Source organism: Argiope bruennichi, chromosome X2, assembly GCF_947563725.1.
Source record: "Argiope bruennichi chromosome X2, qqArgBrue1.1, whole genome shotgun sequence".
Taxonomy (NCBI): domain Eukaryota; kingdom Metazoa; phylum Arthropoda; class Arachnida; order Araneae; family Araneidae; genus Argiope; species Argiope bruennichi.
The window spans coordinates 111,592,984-111,615,287 of NC_079163.1; the positions used below are offsets into that span (position 1 = coordinate 111,592,984).

A 22,304-nucleotide genomic window follows, 5' to 3' on the forward strand; every position below is an offset into this window, starting at 1 on the left:
AAGGTCAATCACTTCAAGTGGGCGGATTGAACCTAGAAAATCCATGTTTTTAACATGGCCAGTTGTATGTTGGATGCGTATGAGTCGGACAGCCAAGAAATTTATTTGTTTTTGCTGAAGACGAAAAAACAAAAAATATAGTCTTACCCTAAAGCACCTGAATAATAAAGTAAAAAAAATATAGAATAAATATTATTTATAATTCTCCTTTTATATTTTATTCAATTTCAATGAATATATTCATTGTTGGCAAGAAAATGAACAACAAGATAGTTATTCCAAATTTCAAACGATATTTCCAAAATTATTTCTTCTTCAGGAGCAACGTGCCGAATACCAGCTAGTTTAACATAAAAAAGTAATTTTTTAATACGTGAAAAAAAAATTACAAAATTAGAGTTTTAAAATTTGTTAATTGCAATATGCTTAAATTTTGTCAAAGACCATTTTATGGGAACATACAAAATTTTAGTTCATTCCTATAAGTAGTTTTACCGTTATATTAAGTTTTCTGTATTGCTCCTAAAACGATGCATTTAGGAGTGCATCCACAAAATTCAAAATATCCACAGCTTTTATTTGACATTGTAATGCTGTTGCTCATATCTTCCTTGAAACAAATATGGTTTTCTGCATTATTGTAATATAAAAATATATTTAAAAAATTCGTCAAGGTCAAAATATATGAAATCAAAGTAAAAAATAAGTTTTTCATTGCCATAATATTTTATTAACAGTCGTTACTTTTAAATGTGCAGGATAGTCTCTATTCTTGTAATAAACTATAATTTTTATTCGTCGGCTTATATAATTTCCCTGACAGAATATAACAAATTACAGTGAAAAGGGAGTTTTTTTTCGTAATAAATACTCTGTAGGATTTAACTATTTAATTTTACAAACATTTTAACAAATTACTTCTCTTATAATTTATGTATAACAAACTCCACATTTTCTAACAAGAAAAGGGCCATTTGTGTTTGTTTAAATTTAATGATGTTTGTTTAAGTGCACAATAATTCTTACACAAGTCTTGTATTTCATAAGATTAATCTGCCCTAATTATAATTATTGTATTATTTTATATAATCACAAATGGAATAAAAAAAATTCAGGCATCAAAACATTATTTATTAAGCTTTTAATATTGATATTTTGTATTTATATATATAATTATAATAATATTATTACAATTTGACATTCTTTTTATTGATTTTATTAATTCATTTTATACAGTTGATTGATAAATACTAAATTTTTCAATGCCAGTTTTATTGAATTAACTTTGTTCTGTTTAATCAAATATGTTCGAATATAAATTCTCGATAATTAAGCTGGTAACTTCTTAAAGACATCTGAAGGAATAATTATTCTTATAATTATTTATATATAATAATTATTCTTATAGTTATATATAACTATTCTTAGAATTATATAAAATTCTTATTACTATACCGCTTTTCAAATTTCTATTCATATAAGAAGCAGCAAGATATGTGATGAATTATAGCTTTATAAAGTTTTACAATAATGGAAATTAAAGATATGAATGAACATTTAGAGTGATGTCCTACAACTTGCTTTTAACATCTGTAACACACATATATACTGTCTGCATGACTTCATACAATGAAATCTTTGGCAAACAAAAAGTATTTTCAATGAATACTAAGTTGAGTAAAGCATGGAAAAAACTGAATTACATTTATCAGGGAAGAAATGCACTACTTTTTTGTATGTTTGTAAAATAAAGCGATGTATCATTTCATGTCTATTAATGAGTAGTAAGCAGTGATGATAGATAGTAAAGAAATACAGGAATAAAGAGCAAAAGAATAAAAAATAGGTTTATTTTTTTTTCTCCCCGAATCGGCAAGTTATTAATTTTAATTCTAAAATTGACATATATTTTAAATAATAAAAATATATTTACTTTTATATCTTTTATTCATATAACAGAACTTTCCATTTTGGTGCTTTCAGCGTTACGTAGAATATAATAATATTATTATTATATTCTACGTATTGCACGTGAGCCTGTAACTTTTTCTGTTACAGGCTCACGTGCAATTTAAACAAAACTTCCAATGCTCTTGAATATTTCTTTACAGAAAATAATCACAGTTCTTCTAAAAATTTTACTATGAAAATTTTGTCATGAATGAAATAACAAACGTTTTTATCATGTAGATTCGAGCTTTACAAATGCTTTTAAAGTTTACAAGAATAAAATTGCTATTACCGAAGTACAGAGAATATCAAAATCTTACATATCGAAATATGGAAACAACCCTGTAACAGAAAAAGTAAAATATCTCCCGATGTAATTATAGTATATTAGATAAAAGTTGTACTGCGGATATTTTTTCTATGGGAAATCTATTCATGGCATTAGGAAAAGGGTGTTGCCATATGAAATTTCAAAGTTTGTACAGTTTTAAGTATGTAGACAATCCCTTCCCCTACGAAAATTTTAGGCACAGTATATTTTAGTATTCATTACTACCTTCAAAATGGTGCTTTTAGTTTTCACATTGGATAATCGATTGCAAAATAAATCTGGAATGCTCCTTTTCTTTTCCCGCGACTGTACCTGTGTATTTGCAATCATATTTAATTGTAGATGTACTACATTACTTTGATTTGGAGTGAAATAGCTCCTCTATTTTGCTACATAGTCATTTTATTTTAAAAACGTTTTTCTGGGTAATATGAAGAGAAATTGATTATTATGTATTCACTTTTTCGAAATCTATTTATTGTTTTTCAGAGATTTTCTCCTTGTCAAAGTTATAAAATATATTTAGAAAAAGAAAATAGGGAATATTTAAAGGAAGAATAATGACATTTTAAACCATAATTACTGTGTTGTGTTTTATAATATCTTTTAAAATATATATCGTTTGATTCTCTTCATCAATTTTTTAATAGAAAACTATAACTGCTCTTTAAATCATCAGTTCACGATCAAATAAGATTACTAAAGGTATTTCAAACCTACAATTTTACCAAATGTCTTGAAAATTATTGAAACTTCATTAAAAAAATCCTCATGATTATTTGTTTAAATTTTTAATTTTTTTTGTATGTGTTTTGCTGGAGCTGTAATTCTTTTCAAGGAAAAGCATTTTATAATAATTCTAACGAAATGACTAAAACTTCTCATTACAAAATGAATTTTCTAAAGGATTCTTTATTTGCGCTGATAATCAAACCTGTGATCGAAGAAAAAATGCTTCTTTAAAAATTTCATTTAAAAGTTGATATTGAAAACATGCATGATTGTTGCATATAGACACGAATGAATAGAGAATCGTCTCCGGTTGATGAAATAAAACTTTCTTTAATTTTTTTCAAGTGAAAGAATTTTCTTGGACTCATTTTTTAAAGAAAATTTCTGTGGTGACTTCCAAAAAGAAATTTCATAAAATGAAGCATTCATTCATAACAACTATTAAAACGTTCAATTATTAAATGAATTGTAATAAAAACTTTTAAGTCAAGATGATTTTCTTAGCAATTTCTTTTTCTTCAAATATGGAAATACCTGAAGCCAGAAAGCCCTGTGAGGACTTCATGATTCTTTATTTGAGATGCTCTGAATTGGATGATGCTATTCAATTAGAAAATGAGTTGAAAATATTCTATCATATTCTTCCCTAATCTGATTAATTTATTTAGCTTAAATATTTAGGTGATGACTTTTTTCACTTAGGGTCTATTGAAAGTTTCAGCCAATATGAAATCAAACACAACGCTTATACAAATGTTTGTCATTGGCTAAGATTAGCATATGTTTTGAATTGCAATACATATTTTAAATTGCAACGTATAATTGCATACATGCAATATATTTTCTGTTACCTGAACCCCACATTACTGACCGAAATATAAAAAGAAGTTTCAAGCAACTCAAGCTTGATATTTTTTCTTTTTCTTTTCTTTCTTTTTTCTTAACTGAGTATTAACTTTTATAAAAATATTTTTTTTTTTAAATTACAAATAACTTTTCAATTTTGATTTAGTTTCACAAATATGTCTTTCAAATGACATAAGTATTCTACTTATTGTCAAATATGACAAATAAATTGAGTTCCATTCAATTGCTATACAATAAAAAAGTGCTATCACACGGCCGGATATATTTTGGGGAATCTAAATTGTAAACAGGAGGTTTAACATGTATAGCTAACGAATTTCAAAAAATATAAACTACTGATAATCAAACATTTACTTACATAATTTAACCGGTTGAATGAAAAACCTAGAATATAAATAGCGATTTATTTCGTAATTTTATTATAAAATATGGTACTTTTAAAGAGTGAAGACAATTTTTCCTGATATGTATCTTCATTTTATTGAATCCGTCATGTAATAGATGCATATGTTTGATATTACTCTCTCTACTCAAAAATAGATTCGAATTATTTTTATGAGCAATTTTGCATTGAAGCACCAATTAAGCATTTAATAGAATGTGCATTTAATTAAAATATATACAATGAGAAGCGATACTGAAATTTTTGAGTGCTCAAACAACTATCATAATTTAATTCTTTGTCCCTGAAAAAAAAATATATAATACCATTCACTTTACTTCAAACTATTCTTATTTCTATTAACGTATAAATAGCAGATTATGTTGAATTTCGGTATACAATGAAAAGTTTCTCTGCCCGTGGAAAGGGGACAATGGGAACCTACCAAATATGAATACATTAATTACTGAAGAAATATTAAAAAACACTTTTATGTTAAAAGGACTGAATTGCATAATCTAGTAACATATCAAATTGAAAATGTAATTTAAAATTTTTTAAGCTTTTGCAAATATTGTGTATTTTATGATGGTCGCGCAAATATGTGTCGTGTTCTTGGCTGTGAAGTTTCTGTGGGCTTGTTCGACTTAGGACATCTTCTGCAACGCCATCTTAGTAATCTTGTTATATAATCAGGCCAGTTGTCTGGTAAAAGAACGAGCATGAATCCTATACATATTAAGAGAATGCCTGCCAACTTCATTCCTTCAAATACCACGTTGTATATATTGACATCAAGAACTGTGGAAAAAATATTTAAAAAAATTATAAGAAATATGCTTCGCTTTACAAAAAGGTTTTTAATATATGAAAAGCAATTAACAAATAATAGAAGAATTAAAGATTTTGTTTAGAATGTAAATTATTAAAATAAAGCAACAGCAAGGGGGAGGCCGTAATCTTAGTCATTGTGTCCTTTTTTGAAACACCCATTCTTGAAATACAATATTTATTGTTTTTGTAATAAAAGATAAAATCCCTCATCCTCTCTCTTTGTGAACACGGAATGCTTAAATTAGAAGGGAGAAAATGTTATAAACAGTTGAATGGGGGGTTGAGAGCACACACAATTTTTTAAAACTTTAACAGTAATATTTTATGAATTTTGAAGAAGCAGATCATATGCAAATTATCTCAAATATAAAATTAAATTGCGAGCTGATAGAGCAGAGATTTAAATGGATGTAACTTAATTACCATGTTCCTATATTTTAATTGTTTTTCTCAAGGTTCTTCTTATCTTTTCATTGCTTCCTATATTTTAATTGTCTTTTTACTTCTTATCTCTCTATTATGCATATCATCCTAGTTTCTCTGAGACCTTTAAATTAAAATCTATTTGTTTTTATAATCGGATTTAGCACATTTCACATTGGTGTTAAAAGTTTTATACTTTATCACTTTTTTTTTTTTTTTTTGCTTTATGATACTTAATGCGTTTTGTTTTTATCCCTGTTCTTGTGCTTTTATATTTTATTAAAATATGTATCTTCCGGTCTTAAATTTTACCATTTGTTTGACGCTGCATACCCAAATATGGCTCTTGAGCTAATAAACAGCAATAACGACAACTGAAACCTTTAAATATCTCGTATTGATAATTTCACCGTATAACATGTTTGGACTTAACACGAAGATGCTGCTTGTTCTTAATATATCAAGTTATTAATTTTCGGAATAATCCAAACATTTCATTTTACTCTATTTGTATACGCTGCATGCTGCTTTTTCTGCTATGCCAAATTGAGGGATTATAAGAACTTTGTGCGTCTTCAAAAACATCGGCAATTATTTACAATTGGATTTGTTTTGAAGCTCGAAAGAAGATGAATAGTCTTTGTAAAATAAATCAGATTATGATCGTTATTAGCTTTTAGCAAATATTCTTAACATCAAAAATTAGACTTTATTATTATTTTAATTTTAGAAGAATTGTTTTAACCTCGTTTACTCACAAGGAGAGAGAAGTGAACAGCAAATGCGAGCTTGCATTTTAATTCTTATGTATTTATTTAAATTATAGCCTTAAAAATGTATTTTTAAATCATTAAATAAATATTTATTATTTATTAAATCAAGTAAATACAATATAATCCTTTGGATTGCAAAATTTATTGGAGTTGCAGACATTTTTATTTTGTTCTTTTTCACTAATTGGGGGGGGGCACGGGGAACAAAATTATATATTCTCTCGAATCCAGAAAAAAAATGTTTTTTTTATTGTATTTAGAACAATAGTTGTTGAGGAATAAATGGTAATGAAATATTATACATAGTAAAAAGTTAACATTATTACCAGAAAAAAAAGACCAATTTTCTCCTATGTTATGGGAGAAAGTTTGTAACATATTTAATTTATATTTAGTACTTTTAAGGAGATTAGACGAAAAATTATGTTAAACTTTAAATTATTGTTGTTTATAACTTACTTAAGTAATGTGGCGATAAAAACTTTAGTATCAGGCCAAGTTCGAAGTGCATTAAGATGAATTAATGATGTAATTTATTAAGTCAAGATTCTGATGAGATGAGAAATTCTATTTTAAAAAACACTAAGCACAATAACTACAACACTCCTCAGAGAGACATATTTGCTTAGCTTGATTTGAAAAGTTTGCAAGAACAAAAATCTGGAAAAAACATTAAAATTTTAAAAAAAAACTGAATTATTCATCCATCCCTCATTTTCTAACTCTGAAAAATTTGTGTCCGTTTTTGGCTGATATTTTCGCACAGATATTTTTGTTTTAACGCGGCCCAATTTTCATATGTGAAGATAAGTTGCGGAGATCCAACTACTTTTGGCAGCATTTAGATTTTATTGACATCTGGAAGATGTACTAAAATGATATTTTTGGGGATTAAGCAGAAAATTTAGTTAGCAATATATTTGATAAAAGAAGTTTGGCCAACAAATATCACCAGAGCTCAGAATTAGCTTCGAAATTAATAAAAACAGACATCAGTTTCTTTTAACTATAAAACAGTCTACGTCGTTATTAAATCATCACTAGATTCAAAATTTATACAGAAATTATTCGCTTTCAGGCAGTTCTATCAGAAGTGACAAGTATAAAGCAGAGATCAAACCGATTGTTACAGACGATCAATGATGGATTCTGACAGATTGTCAAAACTGAAATACTTTTATTCAGAAAAAGGATCTGATTTCAAACCATATAACCCTTTTTTTTTTCAAGCATATTTTGCTTTTTTTAGAGAGAAAAAGAATCAGCACAGTTTGTAAAAAAAGCTATTTAAAATCATAGATTTAATAAAATTTGAATTGATTTTTTCCCTTCATAAGATTCTTTGAATTCGAAACTACGCAAATGATTATGTTTCGATCGGTCAGTGATTTTTTTATGTTCTGTTACTTACCTTATTCTGATAGCGATTTTTGAATTAATCCATTTTTTAAAATTTCAATGGTAAAATCGTAGCACTTCAAGAAAGAATAATTTTCTATTTTCTGAAAATTCGGAAGACCAGTATGCCAATTAGGAATAACAAACTATACATTAGACAGGCCTGAACATTTTCGGAAATAAAAATTTAGATTTTCTTTAATACATTCAACAAAGAACGAGTGCTTTTGCTCAGGATATTCTTTACAAAAAATGCGTAGGAAATTCTTCCAATAAAATAAAAATGTGCAAAAATTTGAAATGAAAAAATTATTATTATTATTATTTTTATTTTTGCTGTTATATAGTTTTCAAGTTTTCAGGTGGTGCTGAACTTTTTCTTTATTCTTAGGAACTTTCATCTTATTTTAATGTATTAAACAGGGCAGTAAAACTTCTAGGAGACCTCAGACGATTTAAATCTTGGGGCCTCTTTCCCTTTCCAAATTTTCAAAACCAAATATATTATTTTGTCTAGTTTAACTTATTAATTATATAAATTAAAATTTTGAAAAAATTCTCCTTAAAATAAGTTTTGACAGATTGAAATTGAGAAACACTTAATACGGATCACTTTTTAAAAGGTTGGTTTCAGCATATCACGTAAAAAAATGCGCAAATGAAATTTATAAGTAGTTTTAAACAAAATAATAAAAAAGTGGCAAAATCTTTTCTTAACACATTCTAAATAATATTTAATAATAAAATCGGACAGTATTTTGTATTATAAAGTCCCACATTTTTGGAATTGCAAAATAAAATAATATAAAACTTGCAAATGATAATTAATTCAATACATTATTATGTTCCGAAATTAATTTATACAGTACTCGATTTTAATTTGAATAAGTTCAAATACACGGCCTTAATTAAATGAAAGCACAAAATTAAATAACTTTAAAAATATCGTACAAAATGTCGAGGCGTTAGAACACCCTAAATAATTGCCAATTTTATATGTTTAATAATGATGGTGTAAAATAGTGTTAAAGTAAGATATACTGTCTAACTTACCTGCAGACACTGGAACAGCCGCAAGCATTCCTATTTTGAGATACGTATCATAATTATGAGCAACATCGAAGTTTCCTAGAACATTACCAACTGCAAATAACAAAAGGCGGGTTTTTTTTTTTCAATTGAGACATTAAAAGATTAGATTATTAAAATTGTAGAAACGTTAAATTCATCACAAAAGCTAAGATTAAATGCATTTTCTGCACATTTTAATATATCTGTCTTCTAATAAAATATCAACTTAAGCAGCATTTTTACTTACTTATGAAGAAAACAGCTGCACCTGCCAGTTGTACATATGGTAGCTGAGTCCACATTACTTTTTCAGATTCCACTAAGTACAGAGTTAGACCTATTGGCCAAAGCAATAGTATATTGAGCAAACCGACCAGCGTAAGAAAAATACTAAGCTGACCTATAGTCACTCGTCCAATAAGCTTCTTGAATAACACCTAAAAATAAAATAAAATATTCCAATAAACGAAAATGCATCTTTTTATTTTTCGCATGAAATATAGCTATCCTATAGATATTCAGATACTTTGTGTCCTCAATAAACTTCAACCTATAGTGCATTTCTGTATACAACATTCACTGTAATTTAGTGTAATGGGGGAAAAAATGCTGAACAAAAAGTAGACACTATTATTACAATTATAAATTTTTTAAAAATATCGACTAGATATATAAATTTACTGAAAAACGGTAATATTAAGTGTTTCGATCATTATCTTTGTTATGACGAATAATTTTTTACCAGATGGGGCAGAAATTTAAACTTTAGTGTGATAAATAAATATTGTCACTCTTTCATCTAAAATGTCCAACCAGTATCTATCTAATGCTTTTAAATCTTTTTTAAAAAATACGTTATAAGAAGCCCAGACAATCTGAATGCAAAAATATTCTTCCAAAATATGTTCTGGATTCTGGAAAAACTATTCTGAACTTCTTCAAAAGATACACCACCTTAGTTTTTGCTTCTTTTCTTGAAATAAAAGTACATACTGCCGTGTTTACTTAACCATACCAGCTGGTTTACAAACAAATTTATCGCGGCTGTAGATAACTTGACTTCTTGTTGACTTCTCCGAACACTAAAAATAGTAATATGGATAATCAAAGTGTCCCAAGCTAAATGGGGGATATAATTAACAGATAGAATTACAAGAATATTTATCGTTAACGAGTTATTTCGTTCGCAGCTATGAATGAGTAATTAAACCAAATTTCTTGCAATGCATATTAATGGCCGTAAACAATTCAGATGAAAACTTTCTTCAATAAAGATGAAAGTATTTTGTAAAAAGACATCAACTAACCGACATTTAAAAAATGAAAATCAAAAATAAAGAAAGCAGATGGCTTTCGTCTCCTGTTTGAGGTCTTAAATTTGAGAATAATTTTAGAAGTTTATAAATAGCGTAATAGCCGCGATGAAAGTCAAACGATAAACCAACGTAAACAGAAATATATGTTTTCTTAGTGCAAAGTTTTCTTTTGATTACAGAACCGAATACAGCAAGTTTTGGGTGCTTTTGGATTTTTATAAAGTTTACCCTCCTATATATATATATATTGGTTTATTTATTTATTTTTTGAGAGTGTGTGTGACTTTATTTTAAATATTTTCAGCATCCTGTACGAAATTTTCTAAAGAAATGCTGATTCAAAAAAATATAATCATGTTTAACCACAAATCAGTCAAAAGAGAAAATTTTAAATCCGAATTAGGAATATTCTTCCTTTTTATGCGAGAAAAGATTTTCTTTCTTATACTGATACTAAAAACCTGTATTGGTGCTTTTTAAATTGCAGAATGCTAATACTGATTTATTTTATGATATTTTCTGCAATTCATATCAAATTTATAATAATATTTAATTAAAGATCAATTTAAGTTTTTCTTACTTTTTACATTAAATAAATTTATTTATATAATTTTAAATAATTTTTTTCTGAAAGAAACTTACTTTATGTACAGATAATCCGGCTGCTGTGGCAGCTGCTAAAACTACACCCCCCAGAGTTGATGTCCTGGCTACCCCATCCATGTAAGCCAGAAGAGCTATGCCAGTATTGCATAAAATAACAGCAACTATCTGTAAAGATAATTCAAAAAGTAAGTGAAAATTAAATACCAGTTTAATACAACCAATAGTAATGTATGGCTGTGCCCATGCTATTTATATCAGTATTACATAAAATTGTACTAATCTATGGAGAAATAATTCAACAAGTAAAGTTGCACTAAAGAAATACTGGTATTCTTAAATTATCATGTTTGTGGCCAAGAATGAATGAGCCACTATATGCAATAATTTGATTGAGGGTGCAAGTTGCAATACAGGTAATATTAATTGGAGTTTTTTAAATTATTATATCTTGAAAAACATCTTTCATATCTGAAAACCCTTAATCGTCAGATATTTCTTTAAAGATTCGTTATGAATTTCTCTAAAAATTTCTTACGAAGTTGATCTTGATGGCGGATTTCAAAATAAAGACATAGGTTTCTTAATGATGATAATATACGTGAAAAAATTGCATATAGGCATCTTTTCATATTGATAACTATGTTTTTAAGTTTGAGCTCTTAAATAAACATTTACCGAGGAACAAGGCTGGAGGAAAAAATGAAACTGGATTGTAAAAATATGAGAATGAATCTAACAATGACCTTTCTGCAAAATATCCATTCGTGGCATAGCCAGAGAAAAAAGAAAACTTTCGTAAATGAGAAAAGATCAACCATCGGCATACCTAGGTCCCGGCAGCCGATTGATATTTCAAGCATTAAACAACTTGACCTTTCATACTCGCATTTGAACTAATTCCCATATTCTGAATATTTTAATTTAAATAATCTGATATTAGCGGAATGAAATTATGAAAGGATTTCAGAATTATTTAGATATTAATACGCACAATGATTGGGAATTCTATTATTTTCTCACAAAAGCAAACAATACAAAGCAATGATTTAGAAAATATAATAAACCCAATGTCTAAATTTCTCAATAATGACAAATAAGGATTAATAAAATTTTTACATACTCTAATTCCGACAAACTGCTCGTGGAGAATGACCCAAGACAGGAGATAAACGAAGGAAGCCTTGGAAGTTTGCAAAGCCATGACAACAGTAGCGTCCAATTTATCAATGGTGTATATCAGCATGTAATTCGTTCCCACCCACAGAACACAAAAGAACATCGATCGAGTTAAAAAATGTATAGCTGAAAGACCCCTTTCACGAAATCGACGCATTGCTTCCCTAAATAAAGAAAAACATAATAATTAAAAGAACATTTATAAATATCCTGTAGACAGTTATAAATAAAAAGGTGCATAAAATAGGATTTTAGAAAAGATTAAAGGAGTTTTAATCCTTTATTTTATTTTCAGAAAACTAAACTAAATAAGTATAGAGAAATTATGATGAGTCCCAATGATCAGAAATGTTAGCATCTCATTAATTTTTACATAAAAGTGCTATTAAGCTTTGCTTTTTTAATTTATTCTTAAAATAAATGATGTTAAAAGTCAAAATTTCATGTTTCATACTTATCAGCATTTTTGAAAATGATCATCTTTCCCTTTGAATCATTTTTTATCAATTTATCTGCGTTTAATAATTTTTACAAATGAGTAAGAATACTGGATTTACTAACTTTTTAAAATGTATGATTAATATTCTTCTACAAACATTTCATGATGTCAAATTTCAGACTGTGAAAAATCAATGAGTATTTTATTTGTTGTTTCGCTGGGTTATTAGGTAACGATTATCTGTTGTAGATTCTACGGTTATTTGGGAAATCAAAATATGGATTCTTGCAGATAAATATACTTTTTCTTAAATTAATAATAATTAATGACTAAACTTTCCTTTATTTTCAGTAAAAGCAAGCTAAATACCGGTCTGTTTAGAGTCAAACTCCTGAATTGAATGAACGCAGAATTTACATAATATCTAGGTTGAATAAAATTGGTAGGCGCAACAAACAGGTTATCTTACAATGTCCCGTAGCAATCAATATATTCCGAAGGAAAGTAGCTTCGGAATATATTGCTTACATCTTAAAAGTACAATATATCTATCGCGATCAATGTGACTAATGGTTTATTATTAATAATAACTGATAAAAGTGATTAATAGATTTATTACTTTGAATTATTATTAATCATAACTAATTAATCGCAGGGCCGTATAATGCATATAACTAACAATTCATTTACAAAGTTGTAGAATGAGATAATCGTTGATCTATTTGGTAAAGGAAAAATTTATTGCCCTCTCGTCATCACTCAGAATAATAGTCTGTTGTTAGTGCTGTTCTTTGTGTACGTCTTTTGTCATATGTGCGCCGTGTTTTCAGGAATATTCAGAGAATAAAGTTAATCTTCCATTATTCAGAGTATTAGACCTTTTTTACCGTACATCCACCGGACAATTTCCTTAATAATTAGTATAAACAAATAACTCTACCCTAAGATCTTATATCGATATTAAAGAGTGTGAGACAACTGTGTAACAGTCAAAAATATTGCCTCGTGGTTTTTGGTTAAAAGATCTGAATCCAAAAAAGTTAAATACAGTTATGTGTCAAATGCTCTCATAATACAATTGTGTGAATATCTGAAAATTCAGCAAATAAGAAAGCCTGTTGTTTTGGAAGTATGTGTCATATCATTGAAGCTATTAATAAATCCCGATTATATTAAATTAAATTGGTTATTTATTATTAATAAAATTACTCAAAATGAAATTTGACTTGCTGTTTGATTCATGTTCTCTTTTTACTTTCTCGTAAAAATAGCTCTTATTGTTAATTTTTATAAACTTATTTAGGCTGCTGAAGAGAGCCTTCAACATTACAATATAATAATCATTTTTCTACACGTTGCTAGCAGCTTTTACAAGTAGAATCATGCAAGCCAGTTGATAGCAGTATCTCTTTATTTTTTACATTAAATTTATCATCATTATCTGATAACTCTGATAAAAAATGTTATTATTATCTGATAACATTTTTATTTTCACGTTTAAGAAGGACACAAAGAGAAAGTATCTTTTCATTTAAAAACTCGACATCGAAATTTTGACGAATCTCCACGCTTCAGATCTCACTGAGTCCGAACAAACGAATTTTAGAAATTATGTTTGTCTGTCTATGAACTAGGCTAGAGGGATATAATTTGTTATGTGATCTTAACACCAAATTTATAAATTTTTATCAAATTTTGAACGAAATCCGCTGAGAGAAAGCTTGTTCAGGGAATCGAATTCAAGTGAACACGATAAATACAAAGTTTAAAAAGCTTAATGAATAAAATTTGGTACACATTTTCAGCATCTGAAATTTTCATATGTATCAAATTTTGAATAAAATCCATTAATAGATTGGCCGATTGTCAGATTATACATTCTGCTGCATGTAAGCGTGGTAATTCATAAATGCAACAACTTAGGAAAATCAAATTTGATATGTGATCTAATTACTAAAATTATAGTTCTGTATCAAATTCTGTTTAAAAAAAGGAGTCCGAAATGCTTAATCGATTTTTCTCCCCATATTACGAAGGATAGAATGTTCATTTGTAGGACTCGGAAAATTAAATTCTGAGTACTCGTGATAGTCACGGCCTTGACGAAAGTCCACAATTTTTAAGCGGGGAGCGGGTGATAGCAGCTTTATTAAGAAGTATGCAAGATAGCTTAGGGAAAGCTATTTCCACTAATTTTTCTTAAAATTACCTCCTATAGTTGTTCACTATTTATATGCAACACTTGTAAATAATTGAAATACTTTTGCTATGAAACGAATGCTATTTATATACGAAGCAATGAAACATGTACATGAGAAAAAAAATACTTCTTCAGCTCCGCAACAACAAAATCTGTAGTACTTATAAATATTTGTCATATATTATATAAATTAGATGCTTTTACATAATTTTTTTTTCATTTTAATTTTTGCATAAATTTACTAGGTCATTTTATGCGAAGTTAAAAGTGTTCCTAATAATACCTCATTTGCGAAGGCAATTATTAGTTGTTATTGATAATATGATTATTGTTTAAGTAACATTGCACAGTTTCAGCCCAATTTGAGTTCTATACTTAATATAGCTTTCTATAAATTTCGGAAAAAATACAAAATTCTCATACAAATGTTCATTATCTTCAAATGACATAATAATCTATTACAAATCAATTTTTTGAAGAAGACTCGAATATATTTCGTACACAGTTATTTTTTTATTATTTAATTTCTTAAAAGCTTTTCAGAATAAAATGAAAATCAGAAATATTTTCATCTAAGATTAAGGTTTATATGGAGCTATTTTTGAAGTATTTCAAAGGAAATTATACTTGAATTTATCTGAAAAACTGTCATCAGTTGAAGTAATTTTGACAGTAATAACAATTCAATAGTTCTCTCGGGACTTTTGAATCAATAAAGAGTGCAGCGTAATTAAAAAAAAAAAAAAATAGAACTGAGAAACAAGAAACCAGCAGTGTGTGGCAAAATGGTTCTCTGCTTGACTTTTTTCTATACTTCCAAATAAATAGGCAAACAAAAATAATATTTGCAAATATGAAATGTTCGGTCTATTTTAACATCACAACGACGAAGATTGTACATTGAAAAAGTAGATATTTCCGCTCGTAGATTCAATAAAAAATTTGACTACGATCAACAATTTTAGTGCAAAGATAACATGAAAAATTTCATTTCTCAAGCTCATTTCGTTTCTGAGCTATCATGTTCACATACTTCTGAATAAGCAGATAGTCTTCATTCGATAGATGTTCAAAATTTGGTATAGGTTTATAATTTTGTGTATCGCATCGAATTTCATCAAATCACATATCGAATTTCATTTGTAGAGTTAACTCATTTCACTTTTGATTTATTGCGTTCCCAGAGAGACAATCTTAATCCTCCCATTCTTTTTTTTTTTTTTTTTTTTTTTTTACATCTGGGTGCACAATACGAAGATATTCATAAAAACCTTGAGAAAAAAAATTTTTTATCAGAAAGAAGAGAACAGGAAAATGAGTTATAAAGAAATACTGTTTAAAGTGATTTCAATTCCATAAATACTGATGTTCAAATTTTTTTAACAATAATATTGATAAGTTATATTACATACTTACAACCGTTTAAAAAACAAGACCGTTGCAGGAGTTATAACTTTTTTTTAATTTTAAAAGAATAAAATAAGATTATTTTCCAGAAAATCAAATTTTTACAATTCAATATTCAGCCGTTCTAGTCATGTATTATTATGAATGATTATGAAACATGTGAAGGAATATTACTTACAAATATATGTTTAACAGTTTAAAATAATTTCATTTTAGGGATTGAAGTATTTACATGCGTATAGATTACGTATTTAGCACATTACGTAATTATAACTGCATAATGTTTAAAACATTCACATGTTTTATAATAATTCCTAATAATACATGACTAGAACAGCTGAATATTAAATTATAAAATTTGATTTTTAGGAATGAATTTTTGATACATTTTCATATTTAATAATTGAAAAGGGAGTGAATATATGATATTTTTAAATTATTTATATACAAAAAGTTTTCAAATCTATGAAAATTTCTTGCGAAAATATTGAAAACAAAATATGAAATTTTCAACGACCTATTTCTATTGATTGTGCGATAAACGATGATGAAATAATGAAGGGAAGGCTGTTTTCTTTCTAAGCTATACAACAAATTTCAAAATTATGTAGTACAAATCTCATTCTTATTAATTAGCCATTTGTATGTTTTGGATAAAATAGATTCTTAAGAAAATTTTTAAAGAATCTTGGGATTCTAGTTTCATACCGGTTTCTTTATTCTCCTTTTGGAACTCTAAGCAAAAAAAAAAAAAAAAAAAAAAAAAAAGTGTATTTCTGTGCTACATTTTTTGTGCGATATATATTTCAGCATTTCTTCAATTATATAGATATCTTTTTTTGAATCTTTGTGATCTATATTAAGATAGACCTAGTACTTTTGAACTGTGGTTCAGCTTTAACTTAGTTTTCTCTTTTTTTCTGAACTCTGTTGACAATAATGTCATTCCATACCATGTAATATATGCCATAAAAACCGTTATGAGATTCCAGGCAGACAAACGAAATCTTGATATAAAGAAAGCCTTGCAACATGTTCTTTCCCTCTGAAGAAAGCAAAACCTCCTAAGATCATTACTTCCGCAGTCTGAATCCTCAATAGCAATAGACAATATTAAACACCAAGCATTGACCCTCCTTAAGTGATTGTTTGTCATGCATAATGGCTATCTAAAATCGTAACTTTGTGTTGTGATTATATGATAAAGTGACTCTTAGTTATGTGCAATGATTTTGTTTCTTTCAAAGTCTATGAATTCCTTTTCATCGAAAGAGACTATCAGTAATGTTACGTCTTCCCAAGTATCGTCTTACGATGTCGCTTATACCGAAATTTGTTTATTATTGATCATACTTTTATTAGTATTGCTATCATTTTTCGTTTCCCATTCTCAGTATTCAACTAATATTATTATATGTTTTTTTAATGATTTTTACAATTATCTATAGTAAATGTCTATACAAGACCACATTTTATCAATAGTAGCAAGCTTAATATATATTTTTTACATCTCTATTTCATACGCACTGTAACAAGCTGATCTATAAAGTTTTATTCTTTCTTTCTTTCTCTCTCTCTCTCTTTTCTTCTTTTTAGTGATGTTTTCACATTCAGTTTCACAGTCAATCGTTCAGTAGCCATGATGGTAATAGATTTGGGGGTAGAGACAATATTCCAATTCTAGTTCTAGATCCATCCTTAAACAGTCTTTTGTAGAGTTTTGAAGAGAGTGTAAACGGGAAGTTAATCTGACAAATGGTCTGTGGTCAAAATTCTTAAATTTCGATAAAGAATTACTTAAATTTTCAAATATAGTTTATCGGCAAAATATTAACTGACTTTAATGTTATTCTAAATTATATTAATGAAATAATAAATAGAGAAATTGCTAGCACTCCAAATTCATCTACTTTTAAGATAAATATCTCCGAGCAAAGAACCCCTCCCCCCCCCAAAAAAAAAAGAAAATCAAGATAGATTACTTACAAAATGGATCTTCTAGCTGTTATCCTTGTTCTTCGAGAGCAAAATCTGGTACACAAATAAACTGGAAAGAACAGGGAATTGCAAGCCGTGCAAAACCATGTCAATAGAAAAGGTGCCTTAAATGGTTCCAGAGTCTCTTCCTTTTCGACAGGAAGTGTCGTGACTTGTTTTGATGTGGATCTGTTGGAGCTCATGTCCAAGACTGTGGTGGAAGGTGTAATGAAAGAACGGCTATCATTCAGTGATGTGCAGTTGCAGTTGGATGGCAGTTTCAAATGAATGATATAGGCCCATTTGAGCAAGTGGGTCATACCAATCCATGTACCACACATAATAAGTGTCAGTAAGAAACCTATAGCTGTCTTTCTTGCCCGGCCGGTGCAGCAATGGTTTGATTTTAGTTGATTCAAGTCAGTGTGTTCCATTTGCGCATCATCTGAAAAGAAAAAAATATGATTGTGCATTAGTTTGTCTATTTGATGACATACGCCAGAGGACGACAAGTTGCGCTTTTGAACCATATGTAGGTTCTTTATATTTATGTGCAATTGTTTAAGTGCTGCAGTGAGACAATGTGAAGATTATCTAGATTATCTACAGATATAGGAGATCAATATTTTAAGACGGAGAAAATTTATTTCATTTCTCACATTACTTAATCTGCAGTGTGCCTAAATCATCCACACGTTATCTATTAGATACTCGTTAAAAAGAAAATAAGATCTTTGTTCGAACGACAGCAGGATTTTTGTGTTTTTAAATTAATATTCAAACATACAACTGAGTAATATTAGAGCTATTTATTTATTTAATTTTCGAAAAGGGAGAATTGGATCTCGATCTCGGAGCACAAATTCTGTTATGTCATTATGGTCCAATTTCTATTTAAATTTCGACATACCATTACACAGTTTTAAAAATTATAATTTTACTTGAAACATCAATTTCAATTGAAATTTTAGAATTAAAAACCCTCAAAAACAAATAAAAAATTAAATAGTTTCTTTTCAGAAATAGCTCCTTAAATATTTTTTAAAGTATTATGTAAATATTTTTTTAAGTATTATTTTTAAAGTATTTTAAAGTACCTATGAAAGTAAATATGAAACGATAGAAGGAAATACAGATTTTTGGTATTGTTAAGAGTTTTCCTGCAAAAATGTAAATTTTTATACACAGAAAAAATTTTCAAATTACAAATATATATTTAACTATCACAAAGTAAGCAAAGAAAGTGCTTAATATTTTACCTTTATAGGTAAATAAAAAATATATAATTGAAATTTTTACTCTCTTATTTCTTAAATCAGCTTTCATTAATTTCAACATGCAGCATATTTAATTTGCATGCTAATTGAAAAAGCTGATGATAAAAATATTATAAAATCTTAAAATTTACTTTATTATAATTATAAGATTGTTACCAGTAGGAATGGATAATCTACATTTTGCGAATAATAATATATAAAAAGTAAAAAAAAAATTTAGAATATTGATTTAATAAATTGCAGTTTAATTGATATAATTTATAAAAGTGAGCCCATGATGGTATAATGCACAAGTAATACGTCGTGCAAATTTAGTTTTAAAATTCAATCGCACATCTTGCCGGAGAAAAAGAAGAAGTCTTATAGTAATGTACATATCAGATTTTTGTCGATCAAGCAATTTGCGTCATAAAGTATATTTATTGATAGCACTGAAGAGCAAACACATAGGTCCCGCTACGCAGCAGTGTGGGATAAGTCATTAGCGATCATTTTTTAGAATTTTCTCTCGAAGTAGGAACGGAATCGGAACAGAACCAATTCCACTTTCAGTGCTGTAAAGTAATCTTTTTGCTCCATTGGAAGGTAGAGCTTACATACTCCGGACAAAGCATTTTCAGAAAGATGTCAGACAAGTTTTTAGCGACAAAAAAAATCGGTATGTGTCCACCGGGTTTTATTACAGGGGATACCAGGAAAGTTACTTTTGTCATGTGACTGTGACGTCACTCGAATAGATTCCCACTAAAACAGCTGCTTCATTATTCAGCAGAACAATATTAATTTATAAAAATGTATACATTTGCTACAATTGATCCTTTTTACAACATCATTGAGACTCTTATTTTTGCATTCTTTACAATGCTTTATTAAATTTAGGAAATATGTGATAATAATATTTTAAAATATTGCAGGTACATTGGACATAAGTGCATGATTTAATATTAAGCAAAAATAAACATTTAAAATTATGAAATTCAATGTAGCTGCTTTTATTTACAAAAATTTACGCTTTTATTAGAATTAACCGTTACGTCAACATTTCTAAGACTCTTACCTTTGAATTCCATGTAATAGTCTTTAAAATTGACAAAAAAATTTGTTATAATAATATTTAAAAAATATTGCCTGCACATTTGGCAGCACTAAGATTTGTTAAGCTCATATAAAAATGCTTTAGTCATTCATCACATAAAAATACTGCTATTTTTGAAATCTGTACATTATTTTTAGCTGTGTTAAATGATTCAGCTCTGCTAAAGCGGGAAATGAATGTGGATTCCATTTATTTCATTTCTTCGAATGATGAATGACTTTCTCTTGACAGATATATTGAAGGTTATATTGAATAGAATATTCTCAATGATTTAAAAAAAAAATAGCACTTTATTCTACAGCTCATGCGAATTTCTCATTTCCAGTAGCCAGAATATTTTTTTTTAAAAATCGATAGAGGGATTTGATTGATTTGCAGCATGAAAGAGTTCCTGAGGTTCCATTAAGTTTCAGAGACATTACGTAGAGAATTCGTTCTTCCATCAAATTCTTGAATTTTTTCCGATTAAGGCTGAATCTGTTATAATATTTTTCTAGGCTGATATGATTTATGTCATATTTTGAAAATAAGATGTACTCTTATAAATTTGAATATAAAGATTGAAAAACCTTTTTAACTTAAACAATAGTAAAATTAAAAAGAGAATTTCTTGAAGAATTTAATTAAAAATATTTTTCTTCATTGTCATGGTTTGAGGAATTTAATAAGGGAAATGATAACTTGCTTCGAAAATGAAAGGAAAACTTTATTCATTTTTTTAATCAAATTCTGTATTTTTCCGATTAAAGCAGAAATATGTCATAATATTTTTTAGGCTGTGATTTATATAATATTTTGAGAATAAGATGGACTCTTATAAATTTGAACGTTTGAGTATGAAAGTTTTAAAAACATTTTTAAATTACACAAATATAAAATAAAGAAGAGAATTTCTTGAAAAATTTAGATAAATAATTATTTTATATTATTGTGATTTAAAGTCTTTATTAAAGAAAATAAAATGATAATTAGTTTTGAAAATTACATGAAAACAATAGATATACAGGATATGCTTTCAGATACAAATTTATAAGAAAGTACCTTGTATAGGACATTTTAGCAAATATTTTTTAACGTGTCTACTCTTAATTAGATTGCACGTCAGATTATAATTCAGAGTTTAACCATCACTTTCCACTTTAACTTTTTCCAGAAAATCTACCACTGGAGAAACAATAGCCAAAGTTTAAAAATACTTTTCTTGTAATTTCATGGCACATTATATATTTTTAATTTCCTCTGTTCATCGAATATTCATTAAATATTATACTGAGAATATTTTTAATAGACTAATCCAAATTAATTAGAAAATCGATAAAAAAAAGAGCAAATTTATTTACAAAATTGAGCTACGTAGATGAGTAGATTTATCCAAACATTTCATGGTTTGCTATTCACAATAAATGTACGAATAACTAACGGTAGAGAAAAAGTACTTAATTGAAAATATTATAAAGTAGAATTAATTCTCCAACCGACTTTTTTTTGAACCAGCATTTAGATGAAACTCTTTTCAGTGAGTTCATATAATTTTGTAACACTGGGAATAATTATTTATATGAAATGTTATCATACAGTATAATGTATTTCAGTAGTAAAGTAATATAATTCATTTAAATTCATCTGTAATAATGTTAACTACAAAAAACTTGGAATAATTGAGACTCGATAATTATATTAGTTAAATTATTAAACAGGTATGACTAAATATTTCAATGCAAAACAAGTTGAATATAGCTTACTTATCTTTTTAACGTTAAAAAATGAGATTAAAAGCATTTCCTAACACTTTGAAATTTACAGGTACATGGAAACACGATTTTCTGCAGTTGCTTTTTTTCCTATTTGTTTGTTTCACGTTTTGTAAAAATTAAAGTACCTTCATGAAAATGATGCTGACTTTATGATGGTTCCAGTAAATTTGTTTAGATTCATTGGCAATTGCTTTTAATATTGTGATATTTAATCTTAGTTCTTTAATATCTCAGTGAAAATTGCCTTTACATGAAGCTAGAGGAAATAAAATGTTTCTAGACTAGCTCTGTTATC

The 22,304-nt window shown here is 27.7% G+C and overlaps 1 protein-coding gene across 2 annotated transcripts in view; it reads right to left on the reverse strand.

Moving 5' to 3' along the window:
* Positions 1-2,070: 2,070 nt before the first annotated feature.
* Positions 2,071-22,304, reverse strand: part of LOC129960959 (solute carrier family 35 member F3-like) — a 63,461-nt gene continuing 43,227 nt past the window's right edge. Inside the window, exons 1-7 of one of the 2 annotated variants that reach the window (XM_056074736.1) lie at positions 20,217-20,358; positions 17,892-18,327; positions 11,804-12,023; positions 10,720-10,848; positions 9,009-9,198; positions 8,744-8,833; positions 2,071-5,063 (exon numbers count right to left, since the gene is read on the reverse strand). In XM_056074736.1, the coding sequence (XP_055930711.1) occupies positions 4,846-5,063; positions 8,744-8,833; positions 9,009-9,198; positions 10,720-10,848; positions 11,804-12,023; positions 17,892-18,327; positions 20,217-20,295 (1,362 nt within the window). In that variant the 5' untranslated portion in view covers positions 20,296-20,358 and the 3' untranslated portion in view covers positions 2,071-4,845. Of the gene's footprint in view, positions 5,064-8,743; positions 8,834-9,008; positions 9,199-10,719; positions 10,849-11,803; positions 12,024-17,891; positions 18,328-20,216; positions 20,359-22,304 lie in introns of those variants that run through there. The other variant, XM_056074735.1, reaches the window with a different exon arrangement.